The sequence below is a fragment of the Oncorhynchus kisutch genome, unplaced genomic scaffold (assembly GCF_002021735.2).
Source record: "Oncorhynchus kisutch isolate 150728-3 unplaced genomic scaffold, Okis_V2 Okis03b-Okis08b_hom, whole genome shotgun sequence".
In the NCBI taxonomy this organism is placed as follows: Eukaryota; Metazoa; Chordata; class Actinopteri; order Salmoniformes; family Salmonidae; genus Oncorhynchus; species Oncorhynchus kisutch.
In genome coordinates, this window is record NW_022261980.1 from 3,694,818 (window position 1) to 3,716,555 (window position 21,738).

General features: G+C 40.3%; 1 protein-coding gene across 1 annotated transcript in view; it reads left to right on the top strand.

Moving 5' to 3' along the window:
* The window catches only part of tmc3 (transmembrane channel like 3), a 75,269-nt gene that overhangs the window by 42,717 nt on the left and 10,814 nt on the right, over positions 1-21,738 (top strand). Inside the window, exons 14-21 of the mRNA XM_031812397.1 lie at positions 1,939-2,067; positions 2,522-2,612; positions 14,943-15,085; positions 16,413-16,522; positions 16,729-16,822; positions 17,270-17,548; positions 20,598-20,726; positions 21,181-21,248. Of these exons, the coding sequence (XP_031668257.1) occupies positions 1,939-2,067; positions 2,522-2,612; positions 14,943-15,085; positions 16,413-16,522; positions 16,729-16,822; positions 17,270-17,548; positions 20,598-20,726; positions 21,181-21,248 (1,043 nt within the window). The remainder of the gene's footprint in view (positions 1-1,938; positions 2,068-2,521; positions 2,613-14,942; positions 15,086-16,412; positions 16,523-16,728; positions 16,823-17,269; positions 17,549-20,597; positions 20,727-21,180; positions 21,249-21,738) is intronic.

Genomic DNA, 21,738 nt, shown 5'->3' on the forward strand with positions numbered 1-21,738 from the left:
GTAAAACGAGTCCTATACTGACATAACCTGAAAGGCCGCTCAGCAAGGAAGAAGCCACTGATCCAAAACCAAACTAAGGTTTGCAACTGCACATGGGGACACTTCACAAAATAGATGGCATCATGAGGACGGAAAATTATGTGGATATATTGAAGCAACATCTCAAGACATCAGTCAGGAAGTTAAAGCTTGGTTGCAAATAGGTCTTCCAAATGGACAATGACCCCAAGCATACTTCCAAAGTTGTGGCAAAATGGCTTTGGAGTGGCCATCACAAAGCCCTGACCTCAATCCTATAGAAAATTTGTCGGCAGAACTGAAAAAGCGTGTGCGAGCAAGGAGGAAAACAAACCTGCCTCAGTTACACCAGCTCTGTCAGGAGGAATGGGCCAAAATTCACCCAACTTATTGTGGGAAGCTTGTGGAAGGCTACCCAAAACGTTAAACAATTTAAAGGCAATGCTACCAAATACTAATTGTGAACTTCTGTAAACTTCTGACCCACTGGGAATGTGATGAAAGAAATTAAAGCTGAAATAAATCATTCTCTCTACTATTATTCTGACATTTCACATTCTTAAAATAAAATGGTGATCCTAACATGACCTAAGACAGGGAATTCTTACTAGGATTCAATGTCAGGAATTGTGAAAAACTGAGTTTAAATGTATTTGGCTAAGGTGTATGTAAACTTCCGACTTCAACTGTAAGGCATTTCATTTTCATGAAATCATTCATAACACCTTTATGGGTGATGTGGTATTATCCATAACACCTTTATGAATGCTGTGGTATCATTCACAACACCTTTATGAATGATGTGGTATCATTCATAACACCTTTATGGGTGATGTGGTATCATTCATAACACCTTTATGAGTGCTGTGGTTTATCATTAACAACACCTTTATGGATGATGTGGTATCATTCACAACACCTTTATGAATGCTGTGGTATCATTCATAACACCTTTATGTATAATTTATAACAACATCCATAACACATACATTCAGCATCATTCACAAGGAGTCTTGAAAATAAAAGTCACCTAGAATAGATCTTTGTCTATTGTACAAAGGAAATGTGTATTACTACTGTCACAGTAATCTATTATGAAACATAACACTGGAGTAGTCCAACCATGTCAGCCTAAGCACTCTGTGTGTACGATAAGCACCAATAACTATTACCGTTTTAGATCATTCTGTCTGTACACAGACCTAATAATCAACAGTCTCATCCCTCAGACAGTTACCCTTAATACCTCTTAAAGGCATTATGCCCGACAAGAAAAATGAAAATGCCTTGTCCTGTGATGGTTTCCCTCTAAACAATAGATTGAGTATGGATTGAAACGTACCCAGGCAGACGTTCAGGTAATGAAGCTGTCACTAGGCCAAGGATGAAAAACAGATGACTTGTTCTTGGTGCAGATCAATAGGAGGGTATATCGTGTATCGTCGTCTCAGGAGTGGATATTCTCAACAGGAAAATGACATATAATTAGCAGACCTGGGTTCAAATGATATGTTTTTATATTTTCAAATGCTTGATCGAGCTTTCAACCAATAGTGAAGTCCCCAAAAGTGCAAGAATCCAGGTCTGATAAGTATAGCTTGATGATCCATTTCCAATGAGTTATGTGCAGTTAGGACAGATGTAATGAGTTTTTCTGAAAGACATACAGTATGCATTTTGTTCATTTAGCAGGCGCTCTTGTCCAGAGTGACTTACATTCAAATAAGGTCTGTAAAACAACCAGATGCCACAGTCACTCCAAGTAAAACTTCAATAAAGCTGACAGTGACATCAGTGCTAGTAGGTGTTCGCTAGTCATTACAGAATGGCCAGAGTTACCTTAAAGACAGATAGTTACCAGACAGTAACAGTAACAGTATGTTTCTTTATGCTCATATGTTTATATGTGTTGTATTGTAGGAGATGTTGAAGCTGTCTATCATCGATATGATCTTCACGGTGGCCAGTATCCTGTTGATAGACTTCATCAGAGGGCTGGTGGTCAGGTACCTGAGTGACTGCTGCTGCTGGGACCTGGAGAGCAAGTTTGTACGTACTCAACCTCCATTCAAAAAGTATTTGTTTACTTTCAGATAGTCTAGCTGTGCTTAACTGAGCTTGCTTGGTGCAATGGAATAGTCCCAAAAGTGCAAATACTGCCCATATGGTACTCCAGGCAAGCTCAAAGGTTTGAAAGAAAATAAATACTGTTTGAACCCAAGGGTGATTGTGACTGTGTCGTTATCGTCTGATTACAGTTGACGTCTGGATAAGTGCAAACTATGTTGAAGTGCAGTACGGTTTGCAAGTCACAATTGGATGACATGCTTTTTAATTGCTCCTGGTAACGTTCTGGTTTAGTCCACGCCATCACGGCAGGCCCAAGCTGTTGCATCTATCAGGAGTCCACTTTATTTTAAGACATTTGACTAGGTCATCAATATATTTTCTGAAGTAATTAAATGTTTAATTAATGTCAACCTTTATGTTTCCCACATGGCAGCCTGAGTATGGGGAATTCAAGATAGCTGAGAATGTACTCCACCTGATATATAACCAAGGAATGATCTGGTATGTCACATTCTACTGGATTTGTCACTTCATCTATTCTTCATTTTTATAGGACAGTGGAGTTCCACTCAACCTTTCACATCGTTTAAACCCTGGTCTCCAGTGGGGAGGCATTTTACATTGACATTTTTATAATTTATCAGACACTCTTATCCCGAGGAATTAGGGTCAAATGTCCTTCTCAAGGGAAACACCGACAGTTTTTTTCCCCAAGTCAACTCGGGGATCCGAACCAGTGACCTTTCAGTTACTGACCCAACATTCTTACCTGCTAGATTACCTGCCACCCTAGGAAAACGTGCTTATTGCTGGGAGTGTTACGCACCCACTCCACCACGGAACGTATTTTTCTCTTCTGACATAAGATATTGGTCTTTGCTGTTGAGCTTTCAGACATCAGATACAACATAGACAGTAGATGGAACTAGGACCCAGAGTTCATCCTCAAGTCACATTGCCAGATAAACTCCAGTTCGAGATATAACACACTCTCTCACACACTTCAATTCTATGTTCACTTCATCCAATTTGTTACAATATGTGGAAACGTTGTGTAAATTCCTCTGTATGTATAATGGCTCTAAATGATGTATATTGCTAGCAGCACCATAATACAAGTGACATTCTGACTGTGAAAATGTGATTGGCTATTAATGGTGATTCTGATTCTAATGTAGAAGGTAATGTGCCCATATTAGCTATAATATATAGCCCACTACCTTACTAAGGGCAGGACAGCCCCTGACCCAGAGTAATATGCTGTGTTATGTGTGATATTTCCATTCCACACCTCTGCAGTTAGATGGTGTCGTGGAAATGTCCTGTATTACCAAATGATGAGAGAGCAAATCACACACCAGTCAGAGTTATACTTAAACTTCACCTTCAATAATAATTAAGCTTTTGAAATAGCATTTGACTTTCAACATTTCAGTATCTCTAATGAAAAGTTGGGAGTGGTCTATCTTTTATAGCAAAGATCCACCCCCTAGTCAACATGACAAACCACACATAATAGGAACTGTTTACAAAGAAAGACTTTTACTTGAGAGTGGAGTATCCCATAACCAGACAGCATTAGCTATAAATTATCGTTCAGTTTGGTCTCCTAAACAAGGTTCTAATCTCGTTCTTGGTACAACATAGTACCAAAACATGACCTCATCCAATGGCATATATCGATTGTCAATTCTAGATACCCCCATCTCAAATACATCCCCTCCTGGACAAGCTCACGGAGGAGAGTGAGCCTATAGGTCTTATACTAGGTCAAGAGAAGGGCAACATCAGAGGGGACATACAATGGTTCCAGACAGTGCCATACTCTTCCCCCAAATGGAAAAAGTAGGGAGTGACTGGTGTACAGACATTGTGGAGCCAACTAACTGGTTCCCCATTAATCACGCCATCCCTTCACATGGTTTAGGAATAGTTACAGACACATTCACAGATAAGACAAGCCTGACCTCTCCCCTCTCTGGGCCCCAAGTAACTGAGCCTTAGCTGAGAAGGGATAACTGCAAACTGCCAACCCTGTATTCCAAAGAGATACATTCTAATGACAAGTATCTCACAAGCATATTATGAAAATAAAACATATTATCTATGTTACCCAACTAATTCTGATTCATCCCCAACAATGAACAGTATTACCTCTGTTCATTCCACACCTCTGCAGTTAGATGGACAGTATTACTTCTGTTCATTCCACACCTCTGCAGTTAGATGGATAGTAGTACCTCTGTTCATTCCAGAGGGTTGGAGGAGCTCCATTAGCAGGGGTGTAAATCTGTCCCTCTCTCTGTGTCCTCTAGCTCTTTCACAGAGTGGGGACATTCTTCTCCAACCCCCCCCCACCCCCTCTGGCTTTCCCTCTCTCTCACTGTCTTTTCTCTGTCTCTTTCTCTCTGTCTTTCTCGCTCACATCATTGTCACTAATAGTAGTTTGTCATAAAGTTGTCATAAAGTTGTCATAAACACATTAATACATTACAGCTGATGTCATTTAATGGTAACTGACTTTACACCGTCACTATACAAACTGCTGTGTAGGTAACCTTGTTGGCTCATGTATACATTATGATAATTCAGCTCCACTTCTCCCCCCCTTCTCTCTCTCTCTCTCTCTCTCTCTCTCTCTCTCTCTCTCTACTCTCTCTCTCTCTCTCCTTTCTCTCTCTCCTCCTCCTCTCTCTCCGTCCTCCTCTCTCTCTCTCTCTCTCTCTCTCTCCTCTCTCCTTCTCTACGGATGGGTTCATTCTCTCTCCCTGTCTGCCCTGCCTTTAACGTGTTGAAGCTGATAGGCTTGATGTACCTGAGGAGTTGGGCTGTGCTCACACTGTAACGTCCTCACCAACAGGTGTTCAGAGCATCCAGGTCAGGGGCAGAGACACACAGTCACACACCACACACACAGTCTGCACACACACAGGCACGCACACAGTCATGCACACACACACGCAGGCACGCACACACACACAGGCAACGCACCACACAGTCCATGCACACACATATCAGGCATACACCAACGCACACCCAAACATGCACACACACTGCACACACACCACAGCACACACACAGTCATGCACACACACAGGCACGCACACAGTCATGCACACCCACACGCAGGCACGCAACACACACACAGTCACACACACAGGCACGCACACACACAGTCATGCTACACATACAGGCATACACACACGCACACACACACAGTGCCACACACACACATTGCACACACACACACTTTGGCACACACAACAGGCACACACACACACCACCAACGGCACAGACACACACACCAGCTCACACACACAGGCACGCACACACACACCACACACACACAAGCACACACACACAGGAAACACACACACACACATTGGCACACACACACACACATTGGCACACACACACACAGGCACACACACACACACAGGCATACACCCACACACACAGGCACACACACACAGGCACGCACACACACACACAGGCACACACACACACAAGCACACACACACAACAGGAAGACACACACACGGTGGCACACACATTGGCACACACACACACACAACACAGGCACACACACACACACAGGCACGCACACACACACCACACACATACACACACACACACACACACACACACACACACACACAGGCACACACACACACAAGCACACACACACAAGCGCACACACACATAGGAACACACACACACACAGGCACACACACTTTCCATAAACAAGCTCTAAATCATGTTTTGATGCACTCTGGATATCCAATTTTTGCTGTGCTTTGTCTAGTTGAGATGAATGAAACACCGTGGACAGTTTTCAGCAAGTTGCAACATTGAAATGCAGAAATAAGCACTTTTCCATAAACAAGCTCTAATCATGTTTGATGCACTCTGGATGTCCAATTTTTTGCTGTGCTGTGTCTAGGTTGAGATGAAATGAACGCCGTGGACAGTTTTCAGCAAGTTGCAACATTGAAATGCAGAAATAAGCACTTTTCCATAAACAAGCTCTAAATCATGTTTGATGCACTCTGGATAAAAAATTTTTTGTTATGTTTATTCGAGATGTTAATGAAACCTGTAGACTGTTTTCAGCAAGTTACAACATTGAAATGCAGAAATAAGCACTTTTCCATAAACAAGCTCTAAATCATGTTTGATGCACTCTGGATGTCCAATTTTTGCTGTGCTGTGTCTAGGTTGAGATGAAATGAACGCCGTGGACAGTTTTCAGCAAGTTGCAACATTGAAATGCAGAAATAAGCACTTTTCCATAAACAAGCTCTAAATCATGTTTGAAGCACTCTGGATAAAAAATGTTTTTGTTATGTTTTGTTCGAGATGTTATGAAAACACTGTAGACTGTTTTCAGCAAGTTACAACATTGAAATGCAGAAATAAGCACTTTTCCATAAACAAGCTCTAAATCATGTTTGATGCACTCTGGATATCCAATTTTTGCTGTGCTGTGTCTAGTTGAGATGAAATGAACACCGTGGACAGTTTTCAGCAAGTTGCAACATTGAAATGCAGAAATAAGCACTTTTCCATAAACAAGCTCTAAATCATGTTTGATGCACTCTGGATGTCCAATTTTTGCTGTGCTGTGTCTAGTTGAGATGAAATGAACACCGTGGACAGTTTTCAGCAAGTTGCACAACATTGAAATGCAGAAATAAGCACTTTTCCATAAACAAGCTCTAAATCATGTTTGATGCACTCTGGATGTCCAATTTTTGCTGTGCTGTGTCTAGGTTGAGATGAAATGAACGCCGTGGACAGTTTTCAGCAAGTTGCAACATTGAAATGCAGAAATAAGCACTTTTCCATAAACAAGCTCTAAATCATGTTTGAAGCACTCTGGATAAAAAATGTTTTTGTTATTTTATTCGAGATGTTATGAAAACACTGTAGACTGTTTTCAGCAAGTTACAACATTGAAATGCAGAAATAAGCACTTTTCCATAAACAAGCTCTAAATCATGTTTGAAGCACTCTGGATAAAACATGTTTTTGTTATGTTTATTCGAGATGTTATGAAAACACTGTAGACTGTTTTCAGCAAGTTCACAACATTGAAATGCAGAAATAAGCACTTTTCCATAAACAAGCTCTAAATCATGTTTGATGCACTCTGGATATCCAATTTTTGCTGTGCTGTGTCTAGTTTGAGATGAAATGAACACCGTGGACAGTTTTCAGCAAGTTGCAACATTGAAATGCAGAAATAAGCACTTTTCCATAAACAAGCTCTAAATCATGTTTGATGCACTCTGGATATCCAATTTTTTGCTGTGCTGTGTCTAGTTGAGATGAAATGAACACCGTGGACAGTTTTCAGCAAGTTGCAACATTGAAATGCAGAAATAAGCACTTTTCCATAAACAAGCTCTAAATCATGTTTGATGCACTCTGGATGTCCAATTTTTGCTGTGCTGTGTCTAGGTTGAGATGAAATGAACACCGTGGACAGTTTTCAGCAAGTTGCAACATTGAAATGCAAAATAAGCACTTTTCCATAAACAAGCTCTAAATCATGTTTGAAGCACTCTGGATAAAAAAATGTTTTTGTTATTTTATTCGAGATGTTATGAAAACCTGTAGACTGTTTTCAGCAAGTTACAACATTGAAATGCAGAAATAAGCACTTTTCCATAAACAAGCTCTAAATCATGTTTGATGCACTCTGGATGTCCAATTTTTGCTGTGCTGTGTCTAGGTTGAGATGAAATGAACGCCGTGGACAGTTTTCAGCAAGTTGCAACATTGAAATGCAGAATAAGCACTTTTCCATAAACAAGCTCTAAATCATGTTTGAAGCACTCTGGATAAAAAATGTTTTTGTTATGTTTATTTTTCGAGATGTTATGAAAACACTGTACTGTTTTCAGCAAGTTGCAACATTGAAATGCAGAAATAAGCACTTTTCCATAAACAAGCTCTAAATCATGTTTGATGCACTCTGGATGTCCAATTTTTGCTGTGCTGTGTCTAGGTTGAGATGAAATGAACGCCGTGGACAGTTTTCAGCAAGTTGCAACATTGAAATGCAGAAATAAGCACTTTTCCATAAACAAGCTCTAAATCATGTTTGAAGCACTCTGGATAAAAAAATGTTTTTGTTATGTTTATTCGAGATGTTATGAAACACTGTAGACTGTTTTCAGCAAGTTACAACATTGAAATGCAGAAATAAGCACTTTTCCATAAACAAGCTCTAAATCATGTTTGATGCACTCTGGATGTCCATTTTTGCTGTGCTGTGTCTAGGTTGAGATGAAATGAACGCCGTGGACAGTTTTCAGCAAGTTGCAACATTGAAATGCAGAAATAAGCACTTTTCCATAAACAAGCTCTAAATCATGTTTGAAGCACTCTGGATAAAAAAATGTTTTTGTTATGTTTATTCGAGATGTTATGAAAACACTGTAGACTGTTTTCAGCAAGTTACAACATTGAAATGCAGAAATAAGCACTTTTCCATAAACAAGCTCTAAATCATGTTTGAAGCACTCTGGATAAAAATGTTTTTGTTATGTTTTTTGAGATGTTATGAAACACTGTGGACTGTTTTCAGCAAGTTCAACATTGAAATGCAGAAATAAGCACTTTTCCATAAACAAGCTCTAAATCATGTTTGATGCACTCTGGATGTCCAATTTTGCTGTGCTGTGTCTAGGTTGAGATGAAATGAACGCCGTGGACAGTTTTCAGCAAGTTGCAACATTGAAATGCAGAAATAAGCACTTTTCCATAAACCTCTAAATCATGTTTGAAGCACTCTGGATAAAAAATGTTTTTGTTATGTTTATTCGAGATGTTATGAAAACACTGTAGACTGTTTTCAGCAAGTTACAACATTGAAATGCAGAAATAAGCACTTTTCCATAAACAAGCTCTAAATCATGTTTGATGCACTCTGGATGTCCAATTTTTGCTGTGCTGTGTCTAGGTTGAGATGAAAGAACGCCGTGGACAGTTTTCAGCAAGTTGCAACATTGAAATGCAGAAATAAGCACTTTTCCATAAACAAGCTCTAAATCATGTTTGAAGCACTCTGGATAAAAAATGTTTTTGTTATGTTTATTCGAGATGTTATGAAAACACTGTAGACTGTTTTCAGCAAGTTACAACATTGAAATGCAGAAATAAGCACTTTTCCATAAACAAGCTCTAAATCATGTTTGATGCACTCTGGATGTCCAATTTTTGCTGTGCTGTGTCTAGGTTGAGATGAATGAACACCGTGGACAGTTTTCAGCAAGTTGCAACATTGAAATGCAGAAATAAGCACTTTTCCATAAACAAGCTCTAAATCATGTTTGATGCACTCTGGATGTCCAATTTTTGCTGTGCTGTGTCTAGTTGAGATGAATGAACACCGTGACAGTTTTCAGCAAGTTGCAACATTGAAATGCAGAAATAAGCACTTTTCCATAAACAAGCTCTAAATCATGTTTGAAGCACTCTGGATAAAAAATGTTTTTGTTATGTTTATTCGAGATGTTATGAAAACACTGTAGACTGTTTTCAGCAAGTTACAACATTGAAATGCAGAAATAAGCACTTTTCCATAAACAAGCTCTAAATCATGTTTGATGCACTCTGGATGTCCAATTTTTGCTGTGCTGTGTCTAGGTTGAGATGAAATGAACGCCGTGGACAGTTTTCAGCAAGTTGCAACATTGAAATGCAGAAATAAGCACTTTTCCATAAACAAGCTCTAAATCATGTTTGAAGCACTCTGGATAAAAAATGTTTTTGTTATGTTTATTCGAGATGTTATGAAACACTGTAGACTGTTTTCAGCAAGTTACAACATTGAAATGCAGAAATAAGCACTTTTCCATAAACAAGCTCTAAATCATGTTTGATGCACTCTGGATGTCCAATTTTTGCTGTGCTGTGTCTAGGTTGAGATGAAATGAACGCCGTGGACAGTTTTTCAGCAAGTTGCAACATTGAAATGCAGAAATAAGCACTTTTCCATAAACAAGCTCTAAATCATGTTTGAAGCACTCTGGATAAAAAATGTTTTTGTTATGTTATTCGAGATGTTATGAAAACACACTGTAGACTGTTTTCAGCAAGTTACAACATTGAAATGCAGAAATAAGCACTTTTCCATAAACAAGCTCTAAATCATGTTTGATGCACTCTGGATGTCCAATTTTGCTGTGCTGTGTCTAGGTTGAGATGAAATGAACGCCGTGGACAGTTTTCAGCAAGTTGCAACATTGAAATGCAGAAATAAGCACTTTTCCATAAACAAGCTCTAAATCATGTTTGAAGCACTCTGGATAAAAAATGTTTTTGTTATGTTTTTTCGAGATGTTATGAAACACTGTAGACTGTTTTCAGCAAGTTGCAACATTGAAATGCAGAAATAAGCACTTTTCCATAAACAAGCTCTAAATCATGTTTGATGCACTCTGGATGTCCAATTTTTGCTGTGCTGTGTCTAGGTTGAGATGAAATGAACGCCGTGGACAGTTTTCAGCAAGTTGAAACATTGAAATGCAGAAATAAGCACTTTTCCATAAACAAGCTCTAAATCATGTTTGAAGCACTCTGGATAAAAAATGTTTTTGTTATGTTTATTCGAGATGTTATGAAAACACTGTAGACTGTTTTCAGCAAGTTACAACATTGAAATGCAGAAATAAGCACTTTTCCATAAACAAGCTCTAAATCATGTTTGATGCACTCTGGATAAAAAATTTTTGTTGTGTTTATTCGAGATGTTAAATGAAATGAACACCGACACATGTTTTCAGCAAGTTGCAACATTGAAATGCAGAAATAAGCACTTTTCCATAAACAAGCTCTAAATCATGTTTGAAGCACTCTGGATAAAAAATTTTTGTTATGTTTATTCGAGATGTTATGAAAACACTGTAGACTGTTTTCAGCAAGTTACAACATTGAAATGCAGAAATAAGCACTTTTCCATAAACAAGCTCTAAATCATGTTTGATGCACTCTGGATGTCCAATTTTTGCTGTGCTGTGTCTAGGTTGAGATGAAATGAACGCCGTGGACAGTTTTCAGCAAGTTGCAACATTGAAATGCAGAAATAAGCACTTTTCCATAAACAAGCTCTAAATCATGTTTGAAGCACTCTGGATAACCAATGTTTTGTTATTTTATTCGAGATGTTATGAACACACTGTAGACTGTTTTCAGCAAGTTACAACATTGAAATGCAGAAATAAGCACTTTTCCATAAACAAGCTCTAAATCATGTTTGATGCACTCTGGATGTCCAATTTTTGCTGTGCTGTGTCTAGTTGAGATGAAATGAACGCCGTGGACAGTTTTCAGCAAGTTGCAACATTGAAATGCAGAATAAGCACTTTTCCATAAACAAGCTCTAAATCATGTTTGAAGCACTCTGGATAAAAAATGTTTTTGTTATGTTTTATTCGAGATGTTATGAAAACACTGTAGACTGTTTTCAGCAAGTTACAACATTGAAATGCAGAAATAAGCACTTTTCCATAAACAAGCTCTAAATCATGTTTGATGCACTCTGGATGTCCAATTTTTGCTGTGCTGTGTCTAGGTTGAGATGAAATGAACACCGTGGACAGTTTTCAGCAAGTTGCAACATTGAAATGCAGAAATAAGCACTTTTCCATAAACAAGCTCTAAATCATGTTTGATGCACTCTGGATATCCAATTTTGCTGTGCTGTGTCTAGGTTGAGATGAAATGAACGCCGTGGACAGTTTTCAGCAAGTTGCAACATTGAAATGCAGAAATAAGCACTTTTCCATAAACAAGCTCTAAATCATGTTTGAAGCACTCTGGAAAAAAATGTTTTGTTATGTTTATTCGAGATGTTATGAAAACACTGTACTGTTTTCAGCAAGTTACAACATTGAAATGCAGAAATAAGCACTTTTCCATAAACAAGCTCTAAATCATGTTTGATGCACTCTGGATATCCAATTTTTGCTGTGCTGTGTCTAGGTTGAGATGAAATGAACGCCGTGGACAGTTTTCAGCAAGTTGCAACATTGAAATGCAGAAATAAGCACTTTTCCATAAACAAGCTCTAAATCATGTTTGAAGCACTCTGGACAATAGACAGCTGCCTCCGATTGAGAACCATAACCGGCCAACAAAGAAATAGAAAACATACAGTGCCTTGCGAAAGTATTCGGCCCCCTTGAACTTTGCGACCTTTTGCCACATTTCAGGCTTCAAACATAAAGATATAAAACTGTATTTTTTTGTGAAGAATCAACAACAAGTGGGACACAATCATGAAGTGGAACGACATTTATTGGATATTTCAAACTTTTTTAACAAATCAAAAACTGAAAGATTGGGCGTGCAAAATTATTCAGCCCCCTTAAGTTAATACTTTGTAGCGCCACCTTTTGCTGCGATTACAGCTGTAAGTCGCTTGGGGTATGTCTCTATCAGTTTTGCACATCGAGAGACTGAAATGTTTTCCCATTCCTCCTTGCAAAACAGCTCGAGCTCAGTGAGGTTGGATGGAGAGCATTTGTGAACAGCAGTTTTCAGTTCTTTCCACAGATTCTCGATTGGTTTGGGCCTCCGAATACAAGTGTGGACTTTACCGTAAAAGGCTTACAAGCCCTTAACCAACAGTGCAGGTCAAGAAGAAGAAAATATTTACCAAGTAGGCTAAAACAAAAAGTAAGAACAGAAAGTAACACCATAAGAATAACAATAACGAGGCTATATACAGGGGGCACCGGTACCAAGTCAGTGTGCAGGGGTATATACAGGGGGCACCGGTACCAAGTCAGTGTGCGGAGGTACAGGCTAGTTGAGGTAATCTGTACGTGTAGTTGGGGGGCGAAGTGACTATGCATCGGTAACAAACAAACAGCAAGTAGCAGCAGTGTACAAAAGAGGGGGGGGGGGTCAATGTAAATTGTCCAGTGGCAATTTTATGCAAAGTTCAGCAGTCTAATGACTTGGGGGTAGAAGCTGTTGAGGAGCCTTTTGGTTCTAGACTAGGCGCTCAGGTAACGCTTGCTGTGCGGTAGCCGAGAAAACGTATAACTTGGGTGACTGGAGTCTCTGACAATTTTATGGGTTTCCTCTGACACCGCCTATTATATAGGTCCTGGGTGGCAGGAAGCTTGGCCCCGGTGTAATGCCTTACGGTCCGCTGCCGAGCAGTTGCAATACCAGGCGGTGATGCAACCGATCAGGATGCACTCGATAGTGCAGCTGTAGAACCTTTTGAGGATCTGGGGACCCATGCCAAATATTTTCAGTCTCCTGAGGGGGAAAAGGTTTTTGTCTTACCCTCTTCACGACGGTCTTGGTATGTTTGGACCACGATAGTTTGTTGGTGATGTGGACACTAAGGAACTTAAAACTCTCGACCCTCTCCACTACAGCCCCGTCAATGTTAATGGGGGCCTGTTAGGCCCGCCTTTTCCTATAGTCCACGATCAGCTCATTGGTCTTGCTCACATTGAGGAGAGGTTGTTGTCCTGGCAACATACTGCCAGTTCTCTGACCTCCTCCTTATAGGCTGTCTCATCGTTGTCGATGATCAGGCCTACCACTGTTGTGTCGTCAGCTAACTTAATGATGGTGTTGGAGTTGTGTTTGGCCACGCAGTCGTGGGTGAACAAGGGAATACAGGAGGGGTCTAAGTACACACCCCTGAGGGGCCCTAGTGTTAAAGATCAGCGTGGAAGACGTGTTGTTGCCTGGTTATATATATGCTTTTAATCGTTAAGGACTGTGAAATTTTACAGGGTCAAAAAGAAACGGAGCTAAGCACAGGCAAAGCACAGGCAAAATCCTACAGGAAAAAACTGCTTCAGATGCTTTCCAACATACACTGTAGTTGCTTACCAAGAAGACTGTGAATGTTCCTGAGTGTCTGAGTTACAGTTTTGACTTAAATCTACTTGAAAATCTATGGCAAGACCTGAAAATAGTTGTCTATGTAAGGACCGATGCTGGAGATAAGAAGCAAGTACAGGGAGTGAACATTAATGGAAAATGGACATCAAACAAAACAATAACAGCATCTGGACGGGGGGGAACAAAATGATATTATGGCAATAATGCTGACACAGGGGGACAATACTGAGGAACAGACAGATATAGAGGGGACAATACTGAGGAACAGACAGATATAGTGGGGACAATACTGAGGAACAGACAGATATAGAGGGGACAATACTGAGGAACAGACAGATATAGTGGGGACAATACTGAGGAACAGACAGATATAGAGGGGACAATACTGAGGAACAGACAGATATAGAGGGACAATACTGAGGAACAGACAGATATAGAGGGGACAATACTGAGGAACAGACAGATATAGTGGGGACAATACTGAGGAACAGACAGATATAGAGGGGACAATCAACAACGTGAAGGAGTCCAGGTGAGTCCAATGAGCGCTGATGTATGTAATGATGGTGACAGGTGTGTGTAATGAAGGACAGCCTGGCGCCCTCGAGCGCCAGAGAGGGGAAGCGGGAGCAGGTGTAACAGTCTAGCAATGATAAACAACATTGGGCAAATGTTGTACAATCCAGGTGTGGAAAGCTCTTTGAGACACTGTTTCTACAAAATATTGACTCAGGGGTGTGAATTCTTATGTAAATGAGATACTTCTGTATTTCTAAAACATGTTTTCACTTTGTCATTATGGAGTATTGTGTGTAGATGGGTGAGAGAATGTTTTTATTGAATCCATTTTGAATTCAGGCTGTAACACAACCAAATGTGGAATAAATCAAGAGATATGAATACTTTCTGAAGGCACTGTAAATACATTTGATTTATTGAACTACTGTTTCTCTCTCTGTCTTCCAGAGCAGTCCTGATCAGTCTGCGTATCCTAGCCAACATCCTGGTCCTTCTCTCTCTGGCTGGCAGCATTTATATAATCTATTTTGTGGTGGACCGCTCCCAGAAACTAGAGCTGGAGAAGCCAGAGCTAACACTATGGGAGAAGAATGAGGTAGCTAGCTACAGTATACACTGAGTATACCAAACATTAGGAACACCTCCCCTGTGTCCTCTTTAATGTACAGCCTCAGTTCATCGGAGCATGGACTCTACAAGATGTTGAAAGTGTTCCACAGGGATGCTGACCCATGTTGACTCTACAAGATGTTGAAAGTGTTCCACAGGGATGCTGACCCATGTTGACTCTACAAGATGTTGAAAGTGTTCCACAGGGATGCTGGCCCATGTTGACTCTACAAGATGTTGAAAGTGTTCCACAGGGATGCTGGCCCATGTTGACACCAATGCTTCCCACAGTTGGCTGGGATGTTCTTCGGATGGTGGGCCATTCTTGATACACATGGGAAACTGTTGAGTGTGAAAAACCCAGCAGCGTTGCAGTTCTTGTCACAAACCGGTGCGACCTGGCACCTACTACCATGCTCCCTTCAAAGGCACTTAAATGTTTTGTCTCGCCCATTCAACCTCTGAATGGCACACATACACAATCAATGTCTCAATTTTCTCAGTGCTTAAAAATCCTTCTTTAACCTGTCTCCTCCCCTTCATCTACACTGATTTAAGTGGATTTACAAGTGACATCAGTAAGGGATCATAGCTTTAACCTGTATTCACCAGGTCAGTCTATGTCATGGAAAGAGCAGGTGTTCTTAATGTTTTGTAAGTAGGCTTACTCTGAGTCCGGGAAACCTGACAATATTGTGTTTGACTTGGTTGATGGATTATTGCTAATGTATCTCATTTTGGGCACTTGATTTCTCTGATGACAAAGACATATGTGACAGGACTTCAATTACATCGTGCCTTGTGTTTCTCTCGCATCATTTCCTCTCAGGATGCTGTAATAAAGGCGTTAATGTGAAACTGGAGACCAATAGGGAGACTGCTATCACCAGCCACATGTATCACCATCTGTGCATGACAGCTGATCATTTAATTCAGTTCAGGATAATGGATGTCTGTAGGGCTTTGATAAGATAACTGTTTCCACTACCCTGATGTCACTGCCTGGACTGATAGTGTTTTCAAGACAACTGGGAACTCTGGAGAAAGAAAAAAAACAGGTAAATCATGACGTCAGTGATCTTCAGGTCGGAAAGTCAAAGCTCTAGAAAGATGCCAGAGTTTCCGACTTGGAATTCTGAGTTGGACAGCCTCTAGCTCCTAACTGCTTGCTCCTAAGATGCCTCCATATGTTAGTGAAAAGGAGAAGAGAAGGTCCTGATACAAAGACTCCTTATGATGTCATCAGGCTATATGAAGGTGTCTATTTTATAACATACCGAGTGTCTGATGTCATATCCTGTTTCCTGTCCCAGGTGAGTGTGGTGGTGTCCCTCATCACCATGATCGCCCCGTCTGCCTTTGAGCTGGTGGCTCAGCTGGAGATGTACCATCCCAGGACCTCCCTCCGCTTCCAGCTGGCCAGGTCTGACTCTGACAGCACCTCAAATCTCATTTGTTCACACTTAACATTACGTTTCACAGATACAGTAGAGTATCGGTGAAATTGGATTCATATTTTGACATGTAACTACACCGTAGCTGTACTGTTCGTTAATGTTGCTACTAACTTGATTTGAGATTGTTTTCTTTCTTTTTTAATGCAGTGAATGTTTTGTCTCCTCGCCACAGAGTCCTGGTGTTGTATCTGGGAAACCTGTACAGCCTCATCATTGCCCTTCTGGACAAGGTCAACAGTATGAGTATGGCGTCAGCTGCTGCAGCTGTAAGTAGTCCTGCTGAGATTGAGGCTTTCCTAATGTGGCCATTAGGACATATTGTGCCGTTGTCCCCAATCAATAAATAAATGGTACTGTTATTGCTGATGTTAATGTCAATGCTTTAAAAAAAGTTTAAAAAATATATATATTATTCGATTTTTAAAAACTTTATTTAACTAGGCAAGTCAGTTAAGAACAAATTCTTATTTACAATGACAACCTACACCAGACGGCGCCTTATGGACTCCAAATCACGGCTGGATGTGATGCAGCCTGGGTCTACTGTTAACAACAATCTTGATCTGTAAATGTGAGGAAGGTTTAGAAAACAAAGGAATGAAATTAGGAAAATGTTCGTACATTTTAATGCTCTGATTGACTGATGGATGGATAGACAGACTGACTGGTGATTGGTTGATTGATCATTAATGGTTTTGATGGATTATTTCCAGGCGGCGGCCTCTGTGGTTTCGGGGAACTTGTCTGACTCCACGGCATTCATGGCGACCATCTCCCAGCCGGGGGAGACGAGCCTCTCCACCCTCGTATCCGACATCTCCATCTCTGAAAACCACAACAGCACCATAGCGACCATTGCCATGGTGCTGGATGTCAACACCAGCATCAGCACCAGCAAGGTCACCATGGCAACCATGTACAACCACACTGTGATGTTTGAGCAGAACAAGCAGAAGAAACCAGACGAGTGCTGGGAGACCTACGTTGGACAGGTGCAGAAGTTAATTCCTTGTCATTCGTTCATTCGCTCATTTGTTAATTTGTCTATTCGTTCATTTGTTCCTTCATTTATTTGTCCATTCATTTCTTAATGAATTAATTTGTTAATCTGTCCACTTGTCCATTCATTCATCTCTTAACGTTAATTGAGCAACCCTTTACAGAGAAAGTGTACTAACAACTGTTCCATGAAGGTCGAGACCTTTTGCATCGGCCAGAGTAGAACTGTTACAGGGACACTCCATCATCAACCTGACAATGTACATGACTACATACAGTTGAAGTTGGAAGTGTACATACACTTAGGTTGGAGTCATTAAAACAATTTTTCAACCACCCCACAAATTTCTTGTTAACAAACTATAGTTTTGGCAAGTCGGTTAGGACATCTACTTTTTCCAACAATTGCTTACAGACAGATTATTTCACTTATAATTCACTGTATCACCATTCCAGTGGGTCAGAAGTTTACATGCACTAAGTTGACTGTGCCTTTAAACAGCTTGGAAAATTCCAGAAAATTATGTCATGGCTTTAGAAGCTTCTGATAGGCTAATTGACATAATTTGAGTCAATTGGAGGTGTACCTGTGGATGTATTTCAAAGCCTACCTTCAACCTTAGTGCCTCTTTGCTTGACATCATGGGAAAATCTAAAGAAATCAGCCAAGACCTCAGAAAAAAAATTGTAGACCTCCACAAGCCTGGTTCATCCTTGGGAGCAATTTCCAAACGCCTGAAGGTACCACGTTCATCTGTACAAGTAATAGTACACAAGTATAAACACCATGGGACCACGCAGCCATCATACCGCTCATTAAGGAGACGCGTTCTGTCACCTAGAGATGAACGTACTTTGTTGTGAAAAGTGCAAATCATTCCAGGAACAACAGCTAAGGACCTTGTGAAGATGCTGGAGGTAACCTTTACAAAAGTATCTGTATCCACAGTAAAACGAGTCCTATACTGACATAACCTGAAAGGCCGCTCAGCAAGGAAGAAGCCACTGATCCAAAACCAAACTAAGGTTTGCAACTGCACATGGGGACACTTCACAAAATAGATGGCATCATGAGGACGGAAAATTATGTGGATATATTGAAGCAACATCTCAAGACATCAGTCAGGAAGTTAAAGCTTGGTTGCAAATAGGTCTTCCAAATGGACAATGACCCCAAGCATACTTCCAAAGTTGTGGCAAAATGGCTTTGGAGTGGCCATCACAAAGCCCTGACCTCAATCCTATAGAAAATTTGTCGGCAGAACTGAAAAAGCGTGTGCGAGCAAGGAGGAAAACAAACCTGCCTCAGTTACACCAGCTCTGTCAGGAGGAATGGGCCAAAATTCACCCAACTTATTGTGGGAAGCTTGTGGAAGGCTACCCAAAACGTTAAACAATTTAAAGGCAATGCTACCAAATACTAATTGTGAACTTCTGTAAACTTCTGACCCACTGGGAGTGTGATGAAAGAAATTAAAGCTGAAATAAATCATTCTCTCTACTATTATTCTGACATTTCACATTCTTAAAATAAAATGGTGATCCTAACATGACCTAAGACAGGGAATTCTTACTAGGATTCAATGTCAGGAATTGTGAAAAACTGAGTTTAAATGTATTTGGCTAAGGTGTATGTAAACTTCCGACTTCAACTGTAAGGCATTTCATTTTCATGAAATCATTCATAACACCTTTATGGGTGATGTGGTATTATCCATAACACCTTTATGAATGATGTGGTATCATTCACAACACCTTTATGAATGATGTGGTATCATTCATAACACCTTTATGGGTGATGTGGTATCATTCATAACACCTTTATGAGTGCTGTGGTTTATCATTAACAACACCTTTATGGATGATGTGGTATCATTCACAACACCTTTATGAATGCTGTGGTTTCATTCACAACACCTTTATGAGTGCTGTGGTATCATTAACAACACCTTTATGAATGCTGTGGTATCATTAACAACACCTTTATGAGTGCTGTGGTATCATTAACAACACCTTTATGAATGCTGTGGTATCATTCACAACACCTTTATGAATGCTGTGGTATCATTCACAACACCTTTATGAATGCTGTGGTATCATTCATAACACCTTTATGTATAATTTATAACAACATCCATAACACATACATTCAGCATCATTCACAAGGAGTCTTGAAAATAAAAGTCACCTAGAATAGATCTTTGTCTATTGTACAAAGGAAATGTGTATCACTACTGTCACAGTAATCTATTATGAAACATAACACTGGAGTAGTCCAACCATGTCAGCCTAAGCACTCTGTGTGTACGATAAGCACCAATAACTATTACCGTTTTAGATCATTCTGTCTGTACACAGACCTAATAATCAACAGTCTCATCCCTCAGAGAGTTACCCTTAATACCTCTTAAAGGCATTATGCCCGACAAGAAAAATGAAAATGCCTTGTCCTGTGATGGTTTCCCTCTAAACAATAGATTGAGTATGGATTGAAACGTACCCAGGCAGACGTTCAGGTAATGAAGCTGTCACTAGGCCAAGGATGAAAAACAGATGACTTGTTCTTGGTGCAGATCAATAGGAGGGTATATCGTGTATCGTCGTCTCAGGAGTGGATATTCTCAACAGGAAAATGACATATAATTAGCAGACCTGGGTTCAAATGATATGTTTTTATATTTTCAAATGCTTGATCGAGCTTTCAACCAATAGTGAAGTCCCCAAAAGTGCAAGAATCCAGGTCTGATAAGTATAGCTTGATGATCCATTTCCAATGAGTTATGTGCAGTTAGGACAGATGTAATGAGTTTTTCTGAAAGACATACAGTATGCATTTTCTTCATTTAGCAGGCGCTCTTGTCCAGAGTGACATCAGTCACTCCAAGTAAAACTTCAATAAAGCTGACAGTGACATCAGTGCTAGTAGGTGTTCGCTAGTCATTACAGAATGGCCAGAGTTACCTTAAAGACAGATAGTTACCAGACAGTAACAGTAACAGTATGTTTCTTTATGCTCATATGTTTATATGTGTTGTATTGTAGGAGATGTTGAAGCTGTCTATCATCGATATGATCTTCACGGTGGCCAGTATCCTGTTGATAGACTTCATCAGAGGGCTGGTGGTCAGGTACCTGAGTGACTGCTGCTGCTGGGACCTGGAGAGCAAGTTTGTACGTACTCAACCTCCATTCAAAAAGTATTTGTTTACTTTCAGATAGTCTAGCTGTGCTTAACTGAGCTTGCTTGGTGCAATGGAATAGTCCCAAAAGTGCAAATACTGCCCATATGGTACTCCAGGCAAGCTCAAAGGTTTGAAAGAAAAGAAATACTGTTTGAACCCAAGGGTGATTGTGACTGTGTCGTTATCGTCTGATTTCAGTTGACGTCTGGATAAGTGCAAACTATGTTGAAGTGCAGTACGGTTTGCAAGTCACAATTGGATGACATGCTTTTTAATTGCTCCTGGTAACGTTCTGGTTTAGTCCACGCCATCACGGCAGGCCCAAGCTGTTGCATCTATCAGGAGTCCACTTTATTTTAAGACATTTGACTAGGTCATCAATATATTTTCTGAAGTAATTAAATGTTTAATTAATGTCACCCTTTATGTTTCCCACATGGCAGCCTGAGTATGGGGAATTCAAGATAGCTGAGAATGTACTCCACCTGATATATAACCAAGGAATGATCTGGTATGTCACATTCTACTGGATTTGTCACTTCATCTATTCTTCATTTTTATAGGACAGTGGAGTTCCACTCAACCTTTCACATCGTTTAAACCCTGGTCTCCAGTGGGGAGGCATTTTACATTGACATTTTTATAATTTATCAGACACTCTTATCCCGAGGAATTAGGGTCAAATGTCCTTCTCAAGGGAAACACCGACAGTTTTTTTCCCCAAGTCAACTCGGGGATCCGAACCAGTGACCTTTCAGTTACTGACCCAACATTCTTACCTGCTAGATTACCTGCCACCCTAGGAAAACGTGCTTATTGCTGGGAGTGTTACGCACCCACTCCACCACGGAACGTATTTTTCTCTTCTGACATAAGATATTGGTCTTTGCTGTTGAGCTTTCAGACATCAGATACAACATAGACAGTAGATGGAACTAGGACCCAGAGTTCATCCTCAAGTCACATTGCCAGATAAACTCCAGTTCGAGATATAACACACT